This window comes from Chelonoidis abingdonii, chromosome 6 (genome assembly GCF_003597395.2).
Source record: "Chelonoidis abingdonii isolate Lonesome George chromosome 6, CheloAbing_2.0, whole genome shotgun sequence".
Taxonomy (NCBI): domain Eukaryota; kingdom Metazoa; phylum Chordata; order Testudines; family Testudinidae; genus Chelonoidis; species Chelonoidis abingdonii.
This window is the reverse complement of record NC_133774.1, coordinates 2,811,736-2,836,546: the sequence shown is the minus strand read 5'-3', so window position 1 is coordinate 2,836,546 and position 24,811 is coordinate 2,811,736. Positions and strand designations below refer to the sequence as shown.

The 24,811-nt window shown below is 49.1% G+C and overlaps 1 protein-coding gene across 1 annotated transcript; it reads right to left on the bottom strand.

Annotated features, from left to right (window-relative positions):
* Positions 1–462: 462 nt before the first annotated feature.
* VCP (valosin containing protein) lies at positions 463–23,652 on the bottom strand. The gene is made up of 16 exons (XM_032800400.2): positions 23,514–23,652; positions 22,930–23,102; positions 19,620–19,762; positions 16,493–16,623; positions 13,413–13,544; positions 12,798–12,900; positions 10,575–10,708; positions 10,184–10,319; positions 7,299–7,411; positions 5,834–5,998; positions 5,595–5,717; positions 4,249–4,461; positions 3,015–3,323; positions 1,779–1,934; positions 1,283–1,437; positions 463–895 (listed from the first exon to the last, which is right to left on the bottom strand). Exons 2-16 carry the CDS (start codon positions 23,094–23,096, stop codon positions 790–792), a joined length of 2,286 nt encoding a protein of 761 aa, XP_032656291.2. The 5' UTR covers positions 23,097–23,102; positions 23,514–23,652; the 3' UTR covers positions 463–789.
* Between the last annotated feature and the right edge of the window lie 1,159 nt (positions 23,653–24,811).

Below are 24,811 nucleotides of genomic sequence, written 5' to 3'. Positions count from 1 at the left end.
GCTGCATTCCCAGCCACCTGGCACACAGGCGCTCTGAGCACCCAGTGAGATGCAGCGAACCCAGCCAGCTAGCTGGGGATGCAGGCAGTCACGCTGGCAACAGGCTGACAGCTCAGAAGCTCAGACAACAAACAGGGACATGAGCCACAACACTGCACCAAATACAGGTCCCAGCTGGGAAGAGAGATGCAGCCTCGCACCCACTTGAGAAGGAAAATTCAGCACCAGCCGTTCCCTGGGGCCACTTTTACTCAGTGTTCACTGGGGTTAGGTTAGAAACCGCTTGCGAGCAGGCAAGTTTATTTTCCAAATATTCACTACGTCAACACAGAACTAGATTCCCAGCCAAGCAGAGGGGTGAAGAAGGCCCAGGGAAGCGAGTGAGACGCAGAAGCTGTAGGTGACAGAGCTGGCTATGCCGCAGGCGTGTCACACAAAGCAAGGGCCGTGGCCCGGTTGGAATTTTATGGGAATTTTTTGGGGTTTTTTATTATTTTTGTGGTTTTTATACAGGCTAGCGTTGTACCTTTGCTAAAGCTGCTGATTCTGCCACATAAACTAGAACAGAAATTTCTCAGAAATTAAGTCAGTTCCCCTCCTGGTTAATTCACTGTCTGCCTCCTAAACGACACCAGTTTGTAATTTATTGTGTTTGCAACAGACACCCCTGTACAAAGTCTGACCTGCAGCTACACGGTTCTGACTGAGGAATGGAGAAGCCGAGAGTCCATTGGAATTTCCCTGCACAACACGGCTTGGTCTGCAGTTTGGTCCGCAGAGGGCGGCAAGTTAACCATAGAGATCGTCGTCGTTGTCTTCACTGTACACGTTCCCTCCGCTGCCACTGCCTGGGCCTTGGCTCGGGCCAGCACCACCCTGGTTACCTGATGGGAATCTGCACAGAGCAGAGAAACACCAGTCAAGCTCCACCCAACAGCCGCCGCCTTCCCCACCACACCAGTCCCTGGCTCAGAGACAAACGGAGGAGATTGTGCTCCCCGCTTACACTGCTGATGAGTTTGGGTTGGTTTTTTTTTTAAACACAGGCAGAAACAGAGACCTCCAGTGCCGGCATTCCACGCAAGTCCCACAGCGCTTTACAAAGCGCCCGCCCCTGGGGTGGGGCCAGCTAATGGTTAACAACATGTGGCTTAGCCAGGAGTTGAGCGACTGACAGTGCGGGGCAAACGGAGAGCTGGGGGACAGAATGCCGGTCCCCAAATACTAGGGCACAGCTGAAGCTGCTCATCGTTAGGGACCCACTAACACTGCCCCAAATTACCTGAAGCTGCCAAAGCCGCGACTTTGCTGTAGAGTCTGTGCAAACATCTCGTATTTCCTGATGTCGTTGTCACTGACAGAGCGGCGAGCAAAGCGCATGGCCTCCTCAAAGTGATCCCTGCGGATCTCCGGAACCGGGTCGTCCTCCTCCACCTCCTGCAACGGAGCAGAGACAAAACCACGGCTCACTCTGCACCCAAGCTCCCAGTGCCAACAGCACTTTGGCTCCAGCCAAGCACCCAAGAGCTCCGCTTTGGTTAATGCTCTGATACAGCCAGCGGGAGCGACTGGAAACTCTAGCAAAGAAGTGACCTCACCCCAAGGAAGGGTCCCCAGGGCAGTGGAAAAGCCTAACCAAGAGCCCACCTCATCTGACCAAGTTCAGTGCCCTGCTCTGTGGCTGGGAAATGCCCACCACCCTGGGGTGCCCTGCGTCAGCAGCCTGGAGACAGCCATGCCCCATCTCTCTAGCGGCACTGAGACGCAGCCTCACTCACCATGGCAGAAGGGTTGGTCTGCCTCTCACGCTCTCGCCTGATCTCGTTCTCAATGGACTCGCGGATGGCCAGTTTGCAGGCACGCTGGCAGATCTCGGTCAGGTCAGCTCCCGAAAAGCCGTTGGTCATCTTCGCCAGGAACTCCAGGTCCACATCCTGTGGGAGAATCAGGAAGGCCCATTCTTTACATGTTACACTGCCAGCTAATAGCAAGAGGTCACAGGCCCTCGATGCAACAGACTGCCCTCCTAGAATTAGCCAGTAGCAGGAAGATCCTACAGCACGAGAATCCGACAGCTCAGCTTTGGGCAAAGGCCTGCCCACCCCAGAACCTGGGCAGGCAGCTCCAGGTGCCTCTCTGTATGGCTCTCCCCACCAGGAAAGGCAGCTGGACGCAGCACAGCTCCAGGGGGCGAGACCCTTCATTCAGATGTCAGTGCTGGGCATCACCTGAAGGAACGTTAGGCTGCATCCAGCAAAGCTCTGAAGCCACTGGCTCCCGGTGTGACAGCGTCAGAACTGCAATGCCACAGGGGAGCATGGGAGCCCAGCTCAGTGCCAGACGGCGACGGAAATGCTGCCCTTGGGTAAGGAAGGGCACAGATCATGTGACTCCCTAGGGACCCATTTGTACCCAGAGAGCAGCAGTGACCGCCCCCCGAGGGCACTGAGATAAGCAGGGCTTGAGAACCCCATTTTAAAGTCTCTCCAAGCTGCTCAGAGCAATACACCATTTCAGTTCCCACCCTCCAGCCAGTCATACCCCACAGGAAAGGTGGGCTCTGTATCAGGGAACCCAGCCCAGGCCCCACATGGGCCCTTCACTCCTGGACAGGACTGCTCTGCTTGGTTTGCCTCCTTGAGGTGTGCCGTTGCCTACAGCCTGAGCTCAGTGAATGGGCTCCAACATTTCCCTCTCCCATTTTGTGTTCACAAGAGAGAACCTTGTTCTCTTGAACCAGTCTGAGCTCGTCCCCTTCCCAGAATGCACTGTGTCAGGCTTTAGCGGCGTTGGGGGAGGGTGGCAGCCATTAAGGGTGACTGTATTTTAAGGAGCTGTCACTTATACCCAAAGAGTCAAACTCCACCCTCCCTCCCTATCCTCCAACGGCATCAACTGAAGCTCATGTGCTAACAGCAGCAGTCGCCTCTCGGCCATTCCCTTTGCTCCTTTGGGGTCCACGTTCACCAGACCCCAAGAACACCACAGCCTTAGTCAAACAGCTCGGGCCTTGCCTTGGCAACGGGGGACTTCCTCAGGTTGGCCTTGAGGATGGCGATTCGTGACTTCTCATCAGGCAGGGGGATATAGATGAGCTGATCCAGGCGGCCAGGACGCAGGATGGCCGGGTCGATGATGTCTGGCCTGTTGGTAGCACCGATGATGAAGACGTTCTTCTTGGTGGACATGCCATCCATCTCTGTCAGAATCTGGTTAATGACACGGTCTGCGGCGCCACCACCGTCCCCGATGTTCCCACCTCGAGCCTTTGCAATGGAGTCAAGCTCATCGAAGAAGAGCACGCAGGGTGCTGCTTGGCGGGCCTATACAAGGCAAACACACACAGTTCCTTTGTGCACTTAACAGCAAGTGCCAGGATCACACCAGAATTCACCTGAAGCATCTCCTGGCCTTTGACAGACAAATAAAAGCCATCTCTCCTCATACACGGAGAGGTGCTGGACCTCAGGGCAGCTTAGACCAGCAGCTCTGGGTCTGTCCTAGATTTACATCACGAACACTTATGCTCAGGGGACCGAGGCATTTCCCCAAGAACAGGAAGCAACGTGAACTAGCAGAATGTTGGCGACTCCCAGGCCTAGAGAAAAGCTGGGAAGTAGTCTGGCTGGACTGGTGCTCTTCCTGCAGGAGATTTCACTCCCCTTCAAACTCCCCATTCCCACAGCCAGGCAACATGCTCCGAAAGCAGACTCCCAAGAGAACATGCAGCTCGGGCAGAGGCTCACATTTCCACTGAGGAATGAGACATTCATGAAGGTGGGTGGCCTCCCTAAGCTGAGTGTATTGCCGGACAAGGCTGAGGACCTTGAAAACAGAGCCTGACAGACTAAACACCCTTTAGCTACTGTCTGCCTTCTAGAAACCTGCTAATGGGACATCTCATGTAACAGAGCTCTACGGGGGTTGGGGGGGCGGGGGTTACCTTTAACAACCCTGCTTCCCTTCTATTCTGGTCCTTACCCTGCACCCATCGCTAGGGTATCTGAGCATCTATCCTCCAACAGGCTCAGGGGGCAGCAGGAGCAAGCCTATCACATCTATGTGACTCGCACTATTGGTCATTAGCTGTCTGATGTTAGGAACATGGGGTGTGCTCACGACACGAGGCGGCAACACCTGACCACGGGACAAAATCATGATAGCGCTCGGGTCAGCAGGCTTCCAGGCGATGCACTGGGGAGATGGGACAGAACATTAAAACCCTTGTTCAGAAACAAAGCTACTTACCTTGTCAAAGATCTCACGCACGTTGGCTTCAGACTCACCAAACCACATGGTGAGAAGCTCTGGCCCCTTGATGGAGATGAAGTTGGCCTGGCATTCGTTGGCAATGGCTTTAGCCAGCAGTGTCTTACCACAGCCAGGTGGTCCATAAAACAGGACCCCTTTGGATGGAGTCATGCCGAATTTGAGGAATTTGTCTGGGTGCTCCACAGGATACTAGAGAAGGAAGAAATTTAGCATCAGCCCTAAGTAAATAATGAGCCAGACCAAAGGATCACACCTTGACCCTGTCAGCTGGGCAGCCTAAAGCTCCAAAACTCGAAGGGTTCTGCCTGCTAGATTCTAACGCAGTTTTCAAGCCGATGCCTAACATCATTCATCAACGGTCCTGGGGCCCGAAGAGCCTCTTTACCCCCAGGCCAGGCACTACCTGGTTAGCAGCAGGGCAAGCTTCCTGCACATTGTGCCTCATCACTGCCCTGCAGGGACTGCAGTAGAGGGGAGAGAGGCCCACTCAGCCAGGGTCTCTCTCCTGAGACAGTGATGTCCACCAGAAGCTGGACAGACCCACCAATTCACCAGGGCTAAGGGATAGCTTTTGGTTAACACTAACTTGGGATGAATTAAAATCAGAAGACACGAGGGAATAAGAGTCTCCAATTTATATTTCATAAAAGGGCAGTGATGGGTCTTCAGCATCTGCAGCGCAGACAGTGGCCTGCAACCAAAGACAGGGGCACGTCAAGACCACCCAGATCCTGGCATCTCAGGGCTAACAGAGAAGAGAATTTCCAGTATCTCTTCGTGGGAAAAACTTCACAATAGTAGAAAGCCCTCGATCAAACACGCCACACTCCCTAACAGTGCAGAACCAGCAATTGCTTTCAACATTTAGTTTCTTGGATACGAAGGTCTTGGCTACACTAAGACCTCAGCAATTTTCCCACTCTTGGTATCTGAGCAGCCGAGATAACACAAGAACTCCAGTGCCCATCCACAATAGCATTTCCACCACTGCTAGCACCAAGACAAGATCTGCCAAGAAGGCTCAGCGTAGACAACTCAGGACAGACAGAAAAGCACACTGTTCCCCCCAGCATGTGCACAGCCCTCCTCGTGCACACCATACTGTTAAAACTGACAGGAAGCAGCATGAAATTTCCACTCAAGTGTGAGGAAATCAGAATTCATGTGAAAATGTTTGGGAAGGGGTGGCCTGTGGGATTAAGATTGACCAGAACCCCTTTTTTGGTAAACATCTCCATTTGCAGCCACACTGGCAACTCTCAGTAGATTTTTTAATTAAGCAATTTAGCCAACAGCCAGGAAACGCTCGCACCAGCCCTCACCTGCACAAGCTCCTGGAGTTCTCTCTTCACATCTTCTAGACCACCAATATCTTCCCAGGTAACCTGTGGCACCTCCACCACGGTCTCCCGCAGAGCTGAGGGGTTGCTCTGGCTCAGAGCCCACTAGCACCAGGAGAGAAAGGGTGACATGAATTACATGCTCCATTCACTTGTTCTAGGACAGTAATGAATAGGGAGAGAGACTTGTGCCAGCAGCAAACTGAGCATTTCTACATTACCCTGAAGTCATCCATGGTCACAGCCAGTGAATTCATCACTTCAGCATCTATGGTTTCATCCTCCAGGTCTATGAGATCCATCTTCTTCCTGATGGCCTGAAGAGCAGCTTCGGAGCAAAGAGCAGCCAAGTCTGCACCAACATGGCCGTGGGTCTCATTGGCCACCTGAAAGCAAAGCATCAGCCGTGACTTACCAGGACATGTGCAAACACATCACACTGGCAGAATTTGAGAGACAGAAACTGTGATGCTTTGCTGTAACTTCAGGAGGAGCATACAGCACCCCAGCTGGCAGGCAGGGAGAAGCTACGTTTCATATGGGATCGGAGCTAGGACTAATTCAGAAAGAGAGCAAAATGACAGCCCTGGAGATAGGAGTTCTCTATCCACAGGACCGATACTGCAAGCGCACTGCACCACTTCCCATATGCACTGCCAAACACTCAGATAACTCAGTCTGTGGTCCGCTCGACCCTTGGCTTCTCAGAAGACTGCCAACTCAGGGACTCTAAAGATATAGTAGCACAACTCTCCTCCAACTGGCCTAAGAGCAATTTGTGCATATTGGGGAACAAAACCCCAACACTACATAGAAAATGATGGGATCTAAATTAGCTGTTCCCACTTGAGAGATCTTGGGAGTCGTGGACAGTTCTCTGAAAACATCGGCTCAATGTGCAGCAGCAGGCAGAAAGTTAGGAACCATTAAGAAAAGGTGAGCTAATACGACAAATATCATGATGTCACTATATAAATCAATGGTGTGCGACTAAGGGGCGATATGACAGAGGTCAGTAAAATCATGACTGGTGTAAAGAAAGTGAATAAGGAAGTGTTCTTTACCCCTTCACATAACACAAGAACTAGGGATCACCCAATGAAATTAACAGGCAGCAGGTTTAAAACAAACAAAAGGAAGTATTTCTTCACACAGCGAACCTGTGGAACTCCTTGCCAGGGGATGTTGGGAATGCCACAAGTATAAGTGGGTTCAAAGAAGAATCAGTTCCTGGAGGACCGGTCCATCAATGACTGACTATTAGAAAAGATGGTCAGGGATCTACCCCATGCTCTGGGTGTCCCTAAGCCCAGGTCCTGGGACTGGATGGCAGGGGATGGATCGCTCAGTAATTGCCCTGTTCTGTTCATTCCCTCTGGGACACCTGACACTGGCCATAGTTAGAAACAGGATACTGGGCTAGATGGACCACTGGTCTGATCCAATGTGACTATTCATACATTCTAATGCAGCCACACCACTTTCACAAGGCAGTGACTTTTGGTCACAAGCTGGCTGGGTAGAATTAAGGCCAAAGATTTTCTGCTGCTCCAGCTTCCTGCCTTATCAATCCCATGGATAAATTACATCACCATAACTGCAACAATTCATCCATTACGTAACTCCTTAATGAGAGCACCGATGTGCGGGTACAACAGAGGCTTTCCCAGAAAGCATGCTACCAACCTGCTCCAGATCAACATCATCAGCCAGTTTCATATTCTTTGTGTGGATCTGCAGAATCTCCAGGCGGCCGGTGGCATCAGGGATACCGATATCTACCTCTCTGTCAAAGCGACCTGGGGAACACAAACCACACACCTAGCTGCTGAATTCTCTGGAAGTGGGTAAACTCTGATTACAGCATTCCCCTGCCCGTGATCCCACTGAAAAGCAAAGTGAGGACTGTCCACGTGTTCCAGGAGGTGCCAGTACTTTGAACTACAGTGATGGATGCTTTAAAAAACCCAAGAGAGATCAGAGAGTGAGAGAGAGATTCAGCCAGTCAGGGCAAGTGAGAGTAGTGGTTTGATTAGAAGCCAGGATTGCTAAACGCTGAGGAGCATTGCTTGGGTCAGTCATTTTTCTAGAGTGATTTACGCTTCGGTGAAGGTAAGTCTCCCTCTCACCAGCACTGCTCTGCTTCTAACAGAAGCAGCACCACAGATATGTAGATTCCAAGGCCAGGAGGGCCCATTGCAATCATCTAGTCAGAACCCCTGTAAGACACAGGCCAGAGACTCGCCCCACAGTAATTCCTAGAACTTTTAGAAAAACTTCCCATCTTGATTTTAATATGGTCAGAGCTGGGGACTCCAGGACCACTCTGGGTAAGTTGTTCCAATGGTCAATTACGATATATACTTGTTCATAAGCTGAATATTTTTGGTTAAAAAAAGTGTTGCATCAAAGAGCGGGGGTTGGCTTATAAACAGGTCTACAACAAAATCTGATGATTTTAAACTCTATGGAATCATTGAATTGAATATCTAATACAACCTTTGGCACGTGACTCACCAGGGTAAGCACCCTGGTGGGCTGGTTTGTTTACCTGCTGTGTCTGCAGGTTCGGCCGATTGTGGCTCCCACTGGTCGCGGTTCACCGTCCCAGGCCAATGGGGGTGGTGGGAAGCCGTGGCCAGCACATCCCTCACCTGTGCTGCTTCCCGCCGCCCCCATTAGCCTGGGATGGTGAACCATGGTCAGTGGGATCCGCGATTGGCTGAACCTGCGGACGCGGCAGGTAAACAAACTAGCCCGGCCTGCCAGGGTTGCCGATCCCTGATCTAATACACTGTAATTTTGTTTACCTGGCACGTCTTCAGGCACGGAGCCCCTCAACTCCCTGTGGCCCCGGTTCACTGTTCCCACCCAATGAGAGCTGCAGGAAGCGCCACTTCCTGCAGCTCCCAATGGCTGGGAACAGCGCACCGCAGCCACAGGGAGTTGAGGGGCTCTGTGCCTGCAAACGCTCCAAGTAAACAAAACGTCCCGACCCACCAGAGGCTTACTCTGATGGGCTGGGAGCCAAAGTTTTCCAACCCCTGAAAGAGAGGGTCAGCTTATGAAAGGGTCATACAGTTTTTGCTATTTTTACCTATCCATTTTGGGGGGGTCGGTTTATAAACAAACAGGCTAATGAACAAGTATATATGGTACTCTTACCCTTATTTCCAGTCTGAATTTGTGTGGCTTCAACTTCCACCCACTGGATCACATTAGACCTTCCCCGCTAGATTGCAGAGCCCTTTATTAAGTCTTTGTTCCCCACTAGATACTTATAGATTGTAATCAAATCACCCCATACCCTTCTCTTTATTAAGCTCAATAGACTGGACTCTGAGACTATCACTCTAAGGCAGGTTTTCTAAGCCTTTACTCCTTCTCGTGGCTCTGCAATTTACCAACATCCTTCTTGAACTGTGGGCACCAGAACAGGACCCAGGATTCCAGCAGCGGTTGCACCAGTGCCAGATACAGACATAAAATAACCTCTCTGCTCCTACTCCAGATTCCCCTGTGTATGCATCCCAGGATCGCATTTTCTCTTTTGGCCAGTCACAGTGGAAGCTCATGTTCAGCTGATTATCCATCACCCGCAAATCTTTTGCCGAGTCACTGCTTCCCAGGATAGAAGTCACCCATCCCATAAATCTGGCCTACCTTCTTTGTTTCCAGATGTATATGTTTAGCTGCATTAAAACACATATTGTTTGCTTACACCCAGTTTACCAGCATGGCTCCTCTTTCATTTCTACCCATGCATGCACAGCACAGGTAGAGACTGTTCAAATATTTAGAGGCAGATTTAAATCTCTCTCATGACCTTCTATAATGCCTATCGCTGTAGCATCTGAGCTATGTATGAAGGGTATTACAGTGCTTAGCATGAAAGAGCCCCGATCCCTGACTGCCACTACTACAACAAAAATTAATAGCACATGCGAAAATGTGAACATGCCACAGCTGCACAGCGTCACCATAACTGTGCACTCAGATGGCTAGTTGTGCATTTAACTGGCCACTTGCCCATGTAAATTCCACCAATCTGCAGCTGCAGCCTGGCAGTAACTGCTCATGCAAATTAGACATCCATTCTTAGCACAAAGTTTTGAAAATTCACTGGACATGTCTCAACACTTAAATTGAAGGTAGGACAATTTGCGGCTTACTACAAGTTCAGGGATGAATCTGTCTGAAGTGACCAGCTAGAAGAGGTGGCCTTTAAAGCACCCTCAAAGTTTCCAGTCGAATTTTATTTAGAAGTAAATGGCCACTTGAGACAGGGGGTTGCCTAAGCACGGGAGTCACCATCATTCCAGCATTTTGCAATTTCTGCTGTTTATAGCCCTGCGGCACAGAGTGCGATACCAAATGGTGGAAGCCAGAAATGAGTTTCCTGTGAGCTCTGAAGGGATGAGTCAGCAAGTTGTTAATCAGACCTACGAAGTTATCAGGCACATTGTAATGTCTAATCAATCATTTCACAGCCCTAAGCAAGGAACACTCAAGTGCCACCTGTAACAAAGCACTGGCTGCACCCACAAAAAAAAGCAGCAAAGCTCAGTTACCGAATCGCCTGAGTGCAGGGTCAATGCTGTTAGGTCTGTTGGTAGCTGCCATAACAATCACATGTGCTCTCTGTTTCAGCCCATCCATAAGAGTCAGCAGCTGAGACACTATGCGACGTTCCACCTCTCCATGCGTCTACAGATAAAGAAAACAGCAGATCAGCAAGAGACCCAACAGAAGCAGGTCAGCAACACTGCCCAACATTAGTGAAATCCTCAAGCTCTAAGGAAACCTGCTCTTCTGTGCCAGCCCCAGTCTTTGGATTCTTCCCAATTCAGACTGCAACCCAAGCACTAGGCTAGCGTGATGCATCTACGCTGCTTCTGCACCACATTCAAGCCCTGGTGCTAAAACTGCCTGTGGGAATGCAGGAGTGGGACTCCTGATTACCTTCTCCCTCTTTGGAGCAATGGCATCCAGTTCATCGATAAAGATGATGGCAGGCGCATTTTTTTCAGCTTCCTCAAAAGCTTTCCTGAGATTGCTCTCAGACTCACCAGCCAGCTTGCTCATGATCTCAGGGCCTGAAAAACAGCAGCAAGATGACAGGGTTTGGGGAAGCAACAAATAACCAACAGGACCTATGACTGAGGTGCTCATTACTCAGAGCAAGAGTTCCATTTCTACCTGCAAAGGAATGTGCATTTTTAGACAGGCCCAAGAACTGTCAGGCCTGGGATTACTCGCCGAATCCACAGCAGCAACAAGGCTGCTTTTTAACACCAGCCTAGAGAGTCTCCAAACCAGCTAACTACATTCAGAGTTAGAATAACTAGCCACCTTTTACCTTCACTTCTAGTTAGCCTATTTCTCTCAAGGACTCATCATATCACGGCAAATTGCTGGCGTCAGTTCTGACTTGAAAGAGATGCGACCAAATTACATGGTAAAGAATTTAGGGAAAGAGTCAAATACTACACTTGCCTTTTGTTTGTGTGGTCTGCAGTGCACAGAGAGAATTTCCTTCTGTAGGGTCCTAAAAATACAAGCCAGCTTTCCAGACTAGCTCCTCTGCAGACAGTCTGAAGAGACTTCAGCAGGGACAGACCTTTTGTAAGCACGTGAATTCCAGAAGGAAGAAAAGTACTCCCCCGAGGAGGGCAAAGAGGGGCTAAGAGATCGCCTACAACTGGCAACAATGACAAGTGTTACTGACTCGCTCTATTAAGGTTCTTTTCTATTGCACCCACCACTGTGGCAACAGAACCCCAGGACTGAATGTTCTTTACAGTATCTGAGGGGAACCGGACAGCCATGATAGAGCCAGTATTCACGTAGGCTTCCCCATGCAGCTCTGTGGATGCACCCAGATCCTGCCCTACGGTAGTCTGGGGACTCCCATTCAAAGACTAGGCCATTAGCTACTATGCAGGTTTCACAGTAGCAGCCGTGTTAGTCTGTTCTTTTTGCAGACACAGGAGTCCTTGTGGCACCTCAGAGACTGACACATTTATTTGAGCATAAGCTTTCATAGGCTAAAACCCACTTCATCGGATGCACGTAGTGGAAAATACAGTAGCTATATATCTATAGATATAGATATATCTTCCTACTGTATTTTCCACTACGTGCATCTGATGAAGTGGGCTGTAGCCCAAGAAAGCTTATGCTCAAATAAATGTGTCAGTCTGTAAGGTGCCACAAGTACTCCTGTTCTTTTTACCTACTATGCAGTTATTCTGGGATGCAATGGGCACTCAAGCCTCTAGAGGATGAACATTTACGCACAATCTCCTCCAGCCCCTGCAGCCTGGGGTCACTCTACAGATACCGAGCTTGCCAACTCCAGACACTGGTCACTCTTACACTGCATCGTCCATTTAGCTGTTTTCACCCTCCCAGGACAGAGTTTGATGCAATCTGACCAAAACCAAAAGAAAAAGCAGTTCCTAAGCAGTCCCTGAAACACTAAGTATGATGTGCGGCACAAGGCTCAGCAAACAGAAAAATATTAGAGTAACCTGGCCATTGCTGGCTATATCATATATTTCCCAGGTCGCTTTGACCCAGCCCTCTGGTGATCCCATGAAGGGGTTAATAAGGAATTTTGACCCTTTTGTTAGATTGTAAGACTCACATTACAGCCCCTGGGAAAGTTCCTTCCAGCTGATATGAAGTGAAGCAAGACCAGCTCTCCTCCTTCACTTGCAGGGAGTTCCCCATACCAAGAATGGCCACAGAGGGCTGCACTCCAGGCCAGCCAGGTAGCATTACCCCTTCAAGAAGGAAACACGCTGGCAGAGGGTGATGCTCTATGCTGATGTATTTTCTAGCCGGATGTGTCAACCCACAACCTCCACACTCCCTACCAGCGCCTCAGCAGATCAAAGAATCTATGGCCTAGATCTGAACACACCTTTACAACTCTTCTTGTCCGTGAGGAGACTGTAGTTTACTCCACATTGACACTAGAGGGGTTTTCACAAGGATGGGCTCCAAATGGCCCAGAGGAATGCTTGAAACAGGTCAGGAAAGACTTAAACACAAGGTGGCTCTGCTCAGCTGAGGGTATTTTACAAACAGCATTGATGCCTTCTGTCCCCCAGAGCTGGATGCACATCTCAAATGAGTGCTTAACGTAGATTTGGGGCACGAGGAATTCACGCAACTTACCATTGATCAGGAAGAAGAAAGCTCCAGTTTCGTTAGCCACTGCACGTGCAATCAGGGTCTTACCGGTACCAGGAGGGCCGTACAGCAGGATTCCACGTGGAGGCTGAGGACAAGGAGCAGGGCCCTTGTTAATAAGTTCATTTTAAATGTCTATGGAGATTCCTAATGAACCTGAAGAGAATCTGAAGAGTACACTCACTCCAAAACTGCGATGCAAGTTCAGGCAGCAACAATCAGTCCTATCAACACTGCTAATGTCTTTCTGCAGTACACAGAGACTAGAACTAGCCAACAGGTGGCCGGGCCGTTCCAAAGCGAGGCCCTGCTCTTCGCATCCCTGTCTCTCCAGGGACAAGCAATGCACAATAGACTGAGGCTTCCAGCTTTTCACTCCGCACCCACCAGCGGTGGCCTGAAAACCTAAGGTAGCTTCCTAGGCCAGCAATGGGACTCAAGAGGTCAGTAAGAAAGGTCACAGGTTACTTCCCCCCCAGCACCAAGCACACCCCAAATGTCTTTATGGACCAAGAAGGAAGCTTCCAGCAGAGCTTCAAACACTGGGCTAGGCTGATCATTCATTTGGCACTTGCAGAGCTGAAGCAAGTCAACCCTTACCTTCACACCTATGGCCTTGAAAAGTGCAGGGTGTCTGAGCGGAAGCTCCACCATCTCCTTGATCTGGGCCAGCTGCTTCCGGCAGCCTCCAATGTCATCATAGCCCACTTCATTCAGGGACTCTTCCTCATCCTGCCGGCAGGGAAAGTCATTAGTGCACAAGGGAAACAAGAGACTTAGTTCACTCTCCTCAGCCAAGCAGGACCTGGGAGACCTCAGGCATTGGAGAAAGCAATGGGGATCATCACAGGACTTGTAAGTTTCTTTTCCTCCAACTGGATTACAGAAGGGCACAGGTCACTGGCCGTAGCACAAAACGGGGAACCAGTTCTAATGGATTTGCCTGTGGCCTTGGGCTGGTCACAGTGTCTCAGCATTAATCTCCTCAGATGTAAAATGGCGAGATGCTGAGGGGGCAATTGTTTGTAACTTGCTCTAGAGAACGAAAGGGTATGTCACTGCCAAGTAGTATTCATCTTCAGCTACAATCATGGCGTGACCACATGCCTGGCTTCTTGAGTAAGCTACCGAACTGCAGTGGAGACCGTTGACCAACAGCCTGTGATGTGGCTACACAACCAGCTGAGGAGCTCCAGCAAATTTAAAAAGTGAAATTGAAATGTTTCTAAAATACCTCCCAACACCCAGAAGCTGCTAGGGGAGCAGGGATGCTGCTGGGGTCTCTCGACCCTTTCAACGTCCTTCCCAGAATTAGATCCATATGCCAGTACTTTGCCTCCTACCACATACAACCCATTTCAGGTTTGTGAGGGAGTTGGTCTGCACCAAGCAACAGACTACGATCTAGCCCCAAAGACTATTCTAGCTCTTATACCACGTCCATCACTGTGGTATCCAAATGCCTTGGTATCACTGCACCTGATGTGTCAGTGCACAAAGAGCTTTTCACCAACCAGCAAAACTGGACTATTTCCAGTAAGTTCCTACATGCCATCAAGGACCATGGAAGTGTTTCCCCTCGTGGCACAGTTCAGAGCTGAGCGGCTCTGGCACAAGCTAAAGGCCTGGCTGAAGATCCACAGTTTACTGGTTGTGTGAAGTGACACCCAACACTCAGCTCAATGGCCCTTCTCTATCGGACACTTGAAGAATGTGTCCAATTTCAGGACCATTCCAGGCACCAGTGAGAAGAACCTTACTGCTTGTGGTGGCAGTCAGAAAAGCAGCATCAAATGGGTACTGTCAAGGGGAAGCTGATATGAAACTGATAAAACAAAGCACAGCGGCTTAGACAAGTGAATCAAATGTAGGTTTAGAGGCAGTTTCTTGTAAAAACACTCCAAGCTCAGGGATGAAGGCTGTGTTCTTGCCCCTCCCACCATCTGCCAGCTGGGTCTGCATAAGCAAGGACACATGCAACTCTCTGGTATTGCTAAGGTGGAGATGAAATTAGCCAGGGAAGCCCAACGTCAGGGAGTAGCTATAGTTTAAGGAATTAGGCAGATACCTTGGCTAACAGGCAGTTACACCGCATGGGAGGCTCTTATTTTAGGACTGACTCACGCACAGTATGGAAGGCAAAGACACCGAACTCTGCAGAAAGTTCCAAGCCAGCTCTAGCTAATACTATCAGTGGAACATTCAAACCCCCCAGTGTTAGTGGCAGGATTTCAGGTCTCATGGCTGTTCAGAGACCCGTACTCAGCGGTGGCTATTTACAGGAATGTGAATGGTTTCCAGCAGATAGTTAGCTGAGTGGCTGCAGACACTAGCTGCTGTAGGGGCTCACACGCTAGATTCTCCTACATGAGACTTCAAAGGCACCTGTGCCTAAGGAAAGGTAGGGCCCATATGCCTAGTACCTTCAGTGCTTCCTACCCTACATGCAGAATGGCCAAGACCTTCAAGAGGAACTAGTGCTTTGAAGTGTCTCCAGTTTTGCATGCCCAACCCGAGACACCGTATAGTGAGGCCTCATTTACAGGAAGTGCCCTCCAAAAATCAGCCCTCTCTAGGTATCCCAGACTGGGTACAAAAAAAAAAATCACTAGACACTTCTGGAAGTCTTTTCTAATGTCCACATTCACTCCTTTCCCCGACAGGAAGAGCTGAGTTTGGTCAGCAACGTTATATACATGATCTGCTACAGACCATAGGAACTGCAGAAACAGAACACACGGTGGATGAGGTAACCTCTTTGGTTGGACCAGCTTCTGTTGGTGAACGAGACAAGCTTTCCAGCTACACAGAGATCTTCATCAGGTCTGAGCAAGGGACTCAAGCCTGGTCTACACTAGCAAGTTAAGTTGGAATAATCCACATCTGTGAGTGACGCAATTAAATCAACCTAAGCCCTGGTGTAGACAGTGCTAGGTACAGGACAATTCTCTCACCAACCAGCTACTGCCTCTCAGGGAGAAGGATTACCTACTCTGACGTGAGAACCCCTCCCGTTGCCATAGGCGGTGTCTGCACTGAAGCATGCAGCATTTTAAGGGTAGACAAGCCCAAGCAGCGTCACAGCTAAATAAAGGTGGAACAAATTGTTTAGCATAAGTAATTAACGTACGTTACAAGAGACCATTCAAGGTGAAGTGATCTGTTAACATCTCTGCAGTCACAGGACAAAACAAGAGGGTTACAGAGAGGGGCGGAAAGCCACACGAGGCGCTATGCCAGTCGCAATGAGGGTGGCAGGCAGGTTGCATTCGGCGGCTTGCCTGCGGAGGGTCCACTGGTCCTGCGGGCTTCGGCTGACCTCCCGCAGGCATGCCGCCAAATCCGCAGGACCGGGGACCTCCCGCAGGCAAGTCGTCAAAGACAGCCTGCCTGCCGTGCCTGGGGCAGCAAAATACCTAGAGCCGCCTTGGTTACAGATTGTTGTCTTAAGCCATAAATCCAGTGTCTATTAAATCCATGATTTTCAGTGTCTAGTAAAGTTACAATTGTAAGCTTCCAGAACACAGACCATTGTCCGACAGCTCCAAAGGAAAGTGTGAAATCTGCACAGCAAGTCTAAAAGACAGAGACAGACAGAAACACAGAGACCCCCCCAGAAATAGATTCTCTTCTGCAAAAAGGATACGGTGGGAGAAACCAGGTGCTGGGGCTCAGCTTACCTCTCTTTTGATAGGCTCCCCTTCACAATGGATCACTGTATCTGGAGCCACTATACAGTAAGGGCTTGGGTCTGTCTCCACCACTTTGAACTCCACAGCGCGCATCCCTCCACGCACAAGGAAGATGTCACCTGGAAGAACCGTCACATTTCAGTGAACTACAGTTACCAGAGCACGTACAATGTCAGAGTCCTCATACTACCAAAGAGGTCTAAGGGGGCAGACTGCATGTACTTGGTAATAAAAAGAGGTGCCAGTAGCTGCCATTTACCAGTGCAGTCTGTGTTAATTCCAAACGCAGCATGCACCGTGAGTGTCAGTGTGCCAAACTGCCCCTCCTGTGGTTAGTGTTTCCAAAGCTTTGATCAGGAACAAGGGCAACTGCTGTGAGGAGAGAGGAGTTCTCCACTCAGAAGTCAGTGAAATAACCTGCACAGCTAAGATCTGGGCTATGGAGCAGCCAATGCCTTCCTGGGGGAGGCTTCACCACCACCACACAAGGCAGGGTGCAAACGGCATCATGCTTGCTCTGAGATCCTCAGTACAGGCCACCTGGCCTCCCCACAGTATAGCACCCCCTTCCTCTCAGATCTGCAGTTCCTGTGCCACTGCAGATCTGAGAGAAAGGGGCTGCAATACTGGGAATCGGACCCAGAAAGAAAGTCAGCCAAACTAACTGGCTAGTAGTGGGATGAGAGAAAGCCCAACTCCAATGCAGTGGCCAGAAGAAACCAATTCAATGTGCCCCATCCTCAGTGCACATTAACTACATTCCTTCTAGCTGTCACTGACACTTGGAGAGGAGAAAGGGAGGAAAGGAAGGTCACGCCAACCAAGGTTCCCTCTAATTTTTTCCCCTGCACGCAAAACAAGTGACTGCCAGAGTTCAAGTTTCAAACCTGGCAGTGCAACCTACCCACTCATCTCCTCCCATCTCTCCTCTCACTTTCCCTTCTCTCTGCAGCTTCACGCCGGGGGGAGTTTCAGAGAAAGTATGGTACCAAGATGGCCTTCCCCTCCCACCACCAAGCTGTCAGCACTGGCCGGGGAGGGGGAACTCTTAGCCAGGAACATCAGAAGCAGGCAGGGGAAGTGGGAAGCTCTGGATCCCAGAGCAGGACAATTCCCCATACAAAAGGTACTTAGCTCTGTGCAGTGCCTACCACGGGAGTGAAAACCTGACTGGCCAGATACCTTAGTTTGACATATTCCCTTCTCTGATCCCTTGGCTTGATTAGAAGATGAGAAGGGACCGCTGGGATCATCTAGTCCAGCGGTTCTCAAACTTCATTCCACTACGACCCCCTGCTGACAAAATTGCTACATGACCCCAGGAGCCAGGACTGAAGCCTGAGCCTGGCCAATCCTGGTGCCCTGGGCAGCGGAGGGGAAAAGCCTAAGCTCCAGCCCCACCACCCTGGGTGGGAGATGGGGGGGAAAGCCCAAGGGCTTCAGACCCAGGTGTAGGGGCCTGTAACTTGAGCCCCACTACCCAGGGCTGAAGACCTTGACCTTCGGCCTTGGGCAGTGGGGCTTGGGCTTCAGCCCTAGATGCAGAGGGGCGAGGGGGGGAAGAGAGGAGGGTGTGGCTGGATTTCGGCTTTGGTCCTGGGTCACAGGAAGTCTAATGCCAGCCCTGCCGACCCCATTTGGGGTCCCGACCCCCAGTTTGAGAACCACTGATCTAGTCTGACCTCCTTCATAACATCAGCCCCAGGACTTCCCTGAATTAATTCATGTTTGGGCTAAAGCAGAGCTTTTAGAAAAACATCCAATCTTGATTTAAAAATTGCTAGTGGTGGAGAATCCACCACACCCCTTGGTCAGTTGTTCCAATGGTTAATTGCCCTCACTGTTAAACATGTGTACCTTATTTCTAGCCTGAATCTGTCTGGCTTCAACCTCCAGCCATTAGCTCTTGTTCTGCCTTTGTCTGCTAGACTGAAGAGTCATCGATTATCAAGTCTCTGTTCCTCATGAAGGGACTTCCCTGGTTATCCATCCCAGGATCACATTAACCCTTCTGACCAGTGTTGCATTAGGAGCTGATGTTCAGCTGATTATCCACCAGAAACTCTAATTCTTTTGCACAACTACTGCTTTCCAGGACAGAGTTCCCCATCCTGCAAGTCTCGCCTGTGTTCTCTGTTCTTCAACATACACCTTTCGATTTGGTCATACTGAAACGTTTACTGTTTGCTAATGACCAGCTTCCCAAGAGATCCAGATCGCTCTGTAGCACTGATCTGCCCTCTTCATTAGTTACTACTCTCCCAACCATGTGTCATCTGCAAACTTGATCAGTGATCACTTTATGTTTTTTATCAGTGACCTGGGAGAATTGTTAAAGAGTGTGCAGCCAAGAAACAGTTGCTGCGGGACCCACTACAAACACACCAATCAACGATTACGACCCCCTATTTACAATTTCATTTCCACCTGTGAGTTAACCAGTTTTTAATCCGTTTAGTGTGTACCACGTTGATTTTATATCATTCTAGTTTCTTAATCAAAATGTTGAGAAGTACAAAATCAAAGAAGCCTAACAATATTGTGTCAAGACCATTACCTCACCCCAGCCTTTTATGATCCTCTCTTGCATGTGCACCGAAAGCAGTTGAAGAGCCACACAAACCCTGTGACTAAAGGACCATTATGCTGCTCTGAGCCAGCCAGCAGCAGACAACTTACTTGCTCCTCAGTGGTGGAAGTGAGACGAGGCGTGGTAGGACTGGAGGTACGTCTACACTGCAAACTACCCACAGCTGGAACATGCCAGCTGACTCAGACACCCAGGGCTCAGTCAGCACAGTTGTTTCACTGCAATATAGACTTTTGAGTTCGGCTGCAGCCCACCTCGCAGGGTCCTTCAGCCTGACCCCAGAAGTTTACACTGCAATTAAACCACGCCTTAGCCTGAGCCAGCTGGCATGGGCCAGCCACAAGTGTCTAACTGCAGGGTAGACATAGTCTTAGTCACAAAAACACCAGCCAGACTCAAGCTACCCTAATGCCATGTACTGATCCAGGCAAGTTTCTGGAGCTCTTCTCCTTATGGTCAGTCTCCTTACAAAATGTGTCACCATCTTTCATCTTTCCCCCTGATTTTAGGGGCGGGTGTCATTACCTTTTCTGATTGGTCTATATGCTTCCAGGAAGTATGGTTTGAGGTAGACCTCAAACAGATTCCCGGTGATCCCTTCCACTGTGTCATCAATCGGTAACACATGTATGCGTTTGCCATACTTCACATCTGGGCAGGGCTGGATGCTGAAACACAAGCAGATTCCAGTAAGCTACAACTCATGTCTTTCTTATACACAGTGCCTGGAAAGACAGACACAAAATACAGGGACTCCCAATGCCAGGATGAAAACCCCAGGGTGCATCCACTCTGCTCTAGGAGTATGTGAAGAGCTCCCCTGACACCCACACTAGGGCTTGTCCTTCACTCTGCTCATTTTCCTCTGTTCTTCTCCACCCTTCCCACGATGACTGCTGGAAAAGAGCTGCTGCTTCCCAAGCCTGGTTCTTTCAGAGCCTCCTTCCCAAGCAGCAGAGTGAAGTGGACAAGTATCCGGTCACTGCCCCAGTTATTAACTAGTGCATTCTTGTAAAGCCTAAAGCCTAAGGCCTTTGTCTGCAGTCAGATTAAAAGAGCAGCTGAGCAGCAGCCAATAGCTGAGAAGCAGGAAGTCACATCCTCTCATTCCATCTACATTACATTAAAACAATGTCATATCCACTGTTAAGGAGACCCCAACCTAACGGCTCCCACTATCACCAGCTAAAGGAACACACCTTAAGATGGTTAAAGAAAACTTAGTTTGACAGTATCTGTCTGGCAAGAACTCACTTCTCAACGGCTGTGGTTGTGAAACCCTCATTTCTTTATTGTTCTGTCCTTATGGTCCCCAGTTCCCTATTGTTTACCTTTCTGGTCCTTTTGTTGTTTCTGACTGCTGTATAATTAATTTTGCTAGGTGTAAGTTAATTAGGGTAGTGGGATATAATTGATCAGAGAATTGTGTTAGATTGGTTAAGGTCTAGCTAAGCAAGACTCAAGTTTCACTATATAAACTGGGGTCCAAGACGGAGACCGGCTGGGAAGAGAAGGAGGAGGAAAGACCTGGAAAAAGAGTCACCCCCAAGACTCAGCCTAAGATCAGAGCTGTTAAGAATCCTCTGCACGACCGTGATGTGCAGCAACTAGGACCCAGATGAGACCAGCCTTGCCTGGCCGACAGGGAAAGTCTGCCTGCATGATCAGGTTGGTGAGCATGGCATTGTGTGCGTAATGTGAATTTGGCGTGGTAACTGTTAATAAACAGAGGACAGGGATATTATTGTGTAAGGCTCTTTCACTGGTAAAAGGTCCTGCACGCCTGCAGAAGTAGTATACACCCAGAGCCCTATGGATTGGGAAAGGGTGTGGGTGCTTACACTGACCAGGTCAGTTACACCTTGAGCCCTATGAATTGGGTACAGGTGGCCCTGAGCCCTACGACTTGGGTAAGGACAGGTGCTTTTTGCCTGGAGCCCTATGGACTGGGAAAAGGTGGGGTGCCCTAATGTGTGCAGGTAACATTCTGGGCAGGCAGAAGACTCAATGGCTACTTTTTATTTTAACAAGCAGCTGCTGCTGGCAAGGCTATAAAGGGGGCACAGAAAATCCCTCTCTTCCTGACCGCAACACGAGAAAAACTGAGCTTTTGCTACTAATAACTTTGGCAACAGCTTCTGAGCAGCTGTGAAAGGAAGATCTCACTAGAATCAGCAAGTGACAAGAGACTTGTCAATTTCACTTAGCGACAGCTTGCACCAACAGTGTGTCCTACTGCTCACCTGAGAGTTTTCAGGCCTCGCTTTGCACAGCACCTTTTATACACCATGTTAGCAAATGCTGACCAGAGAAGGAATTAAGTTGAAGAGTAAAGGAAGAGACCAAGTGGCCCAGAGGGAGGAGGAATTCAGAGACCAAGAATGAAGGTGTGATAAAGACATGAATCAGGATTTCATAGTAAGAAATGCAACAGGAAATTTACAGGCAAAGGAGATAAGCAAGGAAAAGTCTGAGGCCAAGGAGGATTCAGAGATTTCTGGCCTCTGGGACCAAGTGATTGTGGATTTGGAATGAAATCTCAAGAGGCGGCACTGGACAGAGACCTAGGCAGAGATAAATGGACTAAAAGAGAGATGATTAGCTACTGACAGACTGATGATTCGGAAAAGATTATTTGAAATTTTAGGAAGTAAGAGATGAATGATCTATGGGAGGAGCTACTGGGTTATCAGGAATAGTCATGTCATAAGTAATTGTTACAGCTATAAACAACAGCTATGTCCTCTACTCAATACCCACACAAGCACATCTTTACTTTGAATCCAGTACCATAGCTACACAGCCTGACATCTCAGATTTCACCTTTTCCCATGTGCTGTTCAAAGTGTGCCACTCTGGGGTACTCCATTAGAAAGTCCCTCAGTCCTCCTCAAAGATACCAACAAATATATTTTGCAGAGTCTGAAGAATCTACTAGATCTCACTCCTGAAAATCCTGTCCAAGCAACAGGAGCCTCAGATGGCCACCCAACATTTGGGGAGTGCTGGATTAGGAGCCAACTCTCCACAGCTTGTGCACACAAAAGGACATTGCTGTGATTTAGAGCCACTGACCGGTTTTCCCTGTTAGGTAAATCTAGTTCATCTCCCTCAAGTCAATGCAAGACTGTTCCCTATGATTCATGTTACAGTTCTAGCCCACTCTACTTGTAGACGTCTCAAGTGACAGGACTCTCACAACACGTTTGCATGAGTTGCTAACCCCTCAGATTAAAATGGCGTTTTAATTTTTCATTGCTTACGCTATTTGATTGTTTCACGCAGCTTTGACACCGAAAACAGATTAGTCACTTTTACTTTTGTTTCCAAACAGTATCAACTTCTGCTTCTCATGCAAAAGTTCAATGCCTAAGCTACAGACACTATGGGGAAACACACTATCCCTTTTCACTGAGATTACTATTATCATTTCTACTAATAATCAGACTGTGAAAAGACATAGGCTTAAACTATGCAACAGTCAAACGTAACATTTAGAGAGAAGAGAGATTGTGGGGTGGAATTTTAAAAGACAGCTAAGAGATTTAGAGATGGAACTTGTGCTCCTAAATCACCTGAGCTCTTTTGAAAACCCCTCTTGTAGCCCACAGAACACAGTTCCCCTGTCTCTGTCTTAGGAATAGTCATATAGCTAGCAGCACACTTTAGACTCTAGCTACAGGACATTCTTTTCTAAGAGGCACTGCTTCTTAGAACTACCCTGAAAGGTAACTAAACACTTGCTCCAATCCCAGTCTCCATCACTGAGTGAATTAACTCAGAACCAGCTAAACAAATCCAGGAAGATGCACCAAACTAGCAAAGCACACCTCACCTGATCACATCACCAAGGCGCACTCTCAGGTTGTTACGAACAACCCTATTCATGCGAATCTTCTCATCTGAGCAGGTATCATCTGACAGGACAATGCAGACTGCTTCTCGCCTCTTCTTTCCTTTTAGCAGAACTGTGTCTCCTCTGAACAGCTGCAATTCATCCATTTTTGCCTGTGAACAGTGACAGAATTAGGCCATGCATTTGACAAGGCCAGAATGTAAGTGTTTGGAAGACAGCAACCGGAACCTGAAGTGCTACATCCTGGTAATAGTAGTGTTAAGTGAGCCATGAAGAGACATGGGATCCCACAACTGCATATCCTGGCGCAAGGGCAAGGCCTCCTGCTTGAACACTAGCATCATTAGAGAACCATGATAATTGCTCAGAAGTCTTAGAGGCAAGAGACCTATCGGAAACCATTTTCACCCATCACAGCCCATCTGCTGTTTCCTCATGGCTTTCTATATAATCTTTACATTCATGTAGCATGTTCAACAATGATCTAATTCTGAGCTTCAGGCCAAAAGACACTGAAAGTTTGCATATTAACTACACAGTTCTTAACTTGACTTGAGACACACCTGAGAGAGCGACACAACACTGTTGTCCTCATTGATGGCTTCATCGACAATTAACCGATTGGGCCTGTTCTTCTGCTTTAGAATTGCGGTAGATAAGTCATCTGCTTTAGAACTGGAAAGAAACAAAACCACTGAGTCTGGGTAATGCTGCTCCTCCTCTTCTGGGCAAACCCTGCTTTGGTCTCCATTGTCTACACACATTAAAAATTTCCTTGGCTACCTTCTCTTTTACACACTAAACCTGTCTGAAAGACAAAATACAATTATCTTCTTGAGTGCAGCTGGTTCAGTTCTACATGGTGAGCAAAGTGCGAGTGCAGAATTATGTTCTGTAAGAAAGTGACTTTGGCTAAGCTGGTAGCTTTGAACTAAAATAGCTGTGAAGATATTTATGAAAAACAGGATCATTGAGATGTTCCTTCCTGGAATGTCTCTTGCCTAAAAACAAAGATACAGTAGCAAGACAATCACTAGCACTCATATGCAAATTGTGGGCTTAACAATCCCATAGAAATGCCCAGGAGGGTGGAATCTATCTGGTCACACAAATCCCAGACCACACACAAGGAGGTTTGTTTTTTTTAATTGAAGTGGAGACATATTTACTATTGTAACAAACGGACACTGGAGGCCAGGGCACAGGCAGTTGTGAGCCAGAGAAGGAGTTACAGGGCAATGTTACAAATCCCCAGTTCAAACGAATTTAGCCTACTGAGGTCCGTCAGGTAAAACTAACAAACCAAATCACGTTTATCAATAGCTTTAAGCAGAGGTGGGCAAACTACGGCCTGTGGGCTGGATCCAGCCCCCAGCCATTTTAAGCCAGCCCCCTGAGTTCCCAAAGGGGAGCAGAGTCCGAGCTTGCCATGCTCCAGTGCTCCAGGCAGGAAGCAGGGTCGGGGGATGCTCCACTCAGCTCCTGGAAGCAGCGGCATGCCCCCCTCTGGCTCCTATGTGTAGGGGCAGCAAGTGGGCTCCGCTCTGCATGCTGCCTCCACAGCTCCCATTGGCCTAGAACTGCAGCCAATGGGAGCTACAGGGGCAGTGCCTGCAGACAGGGCAGCTTGCAAAGCTGCCTGGCTGCACCTCTGCCAGAGAATGGACATGCCGCTTCTTCTGGGAGCCACTTGAGGTAAGCACCGCCTGGAGCCTGCCCCCCTGAGCCATGCCCCAACCACCTGCCCCAGCCCTGATCCCCCTCCAAATCCCTCAATCCCAGCCTGGAGCATCCTTCATCCCAAACCCTCATCCCCAGCCCTACCCCAGAGCCCGCACCCTCAGCGAGAGCCTGCACCCCA

Bases quoted from the DNA above. Each gene is read 5' to 3' on its own strand.
- VCP (XM_032800400.2), bottom strand. From the start codon at position 23,096: ATGGATGAATTGCAGCTGTTCAGAGGAGACACAGTTCTGCTAAAAGGA. The intron at 1,438-1,778 runs GTGAGTGAGGCT...GCTCCGTTGCAG, and splicing joins AGACCAACCCTTCTGCCATG to GAGGTGGAGGAGGACGACCC. The intron at 896-1,282 runs GTAATTTGGGGC...TGCTCTGTGCAG, and splicing joins CGCGGCTTTGGCAGCTTCAG to ATTCCCATCAGGTAACCAGG.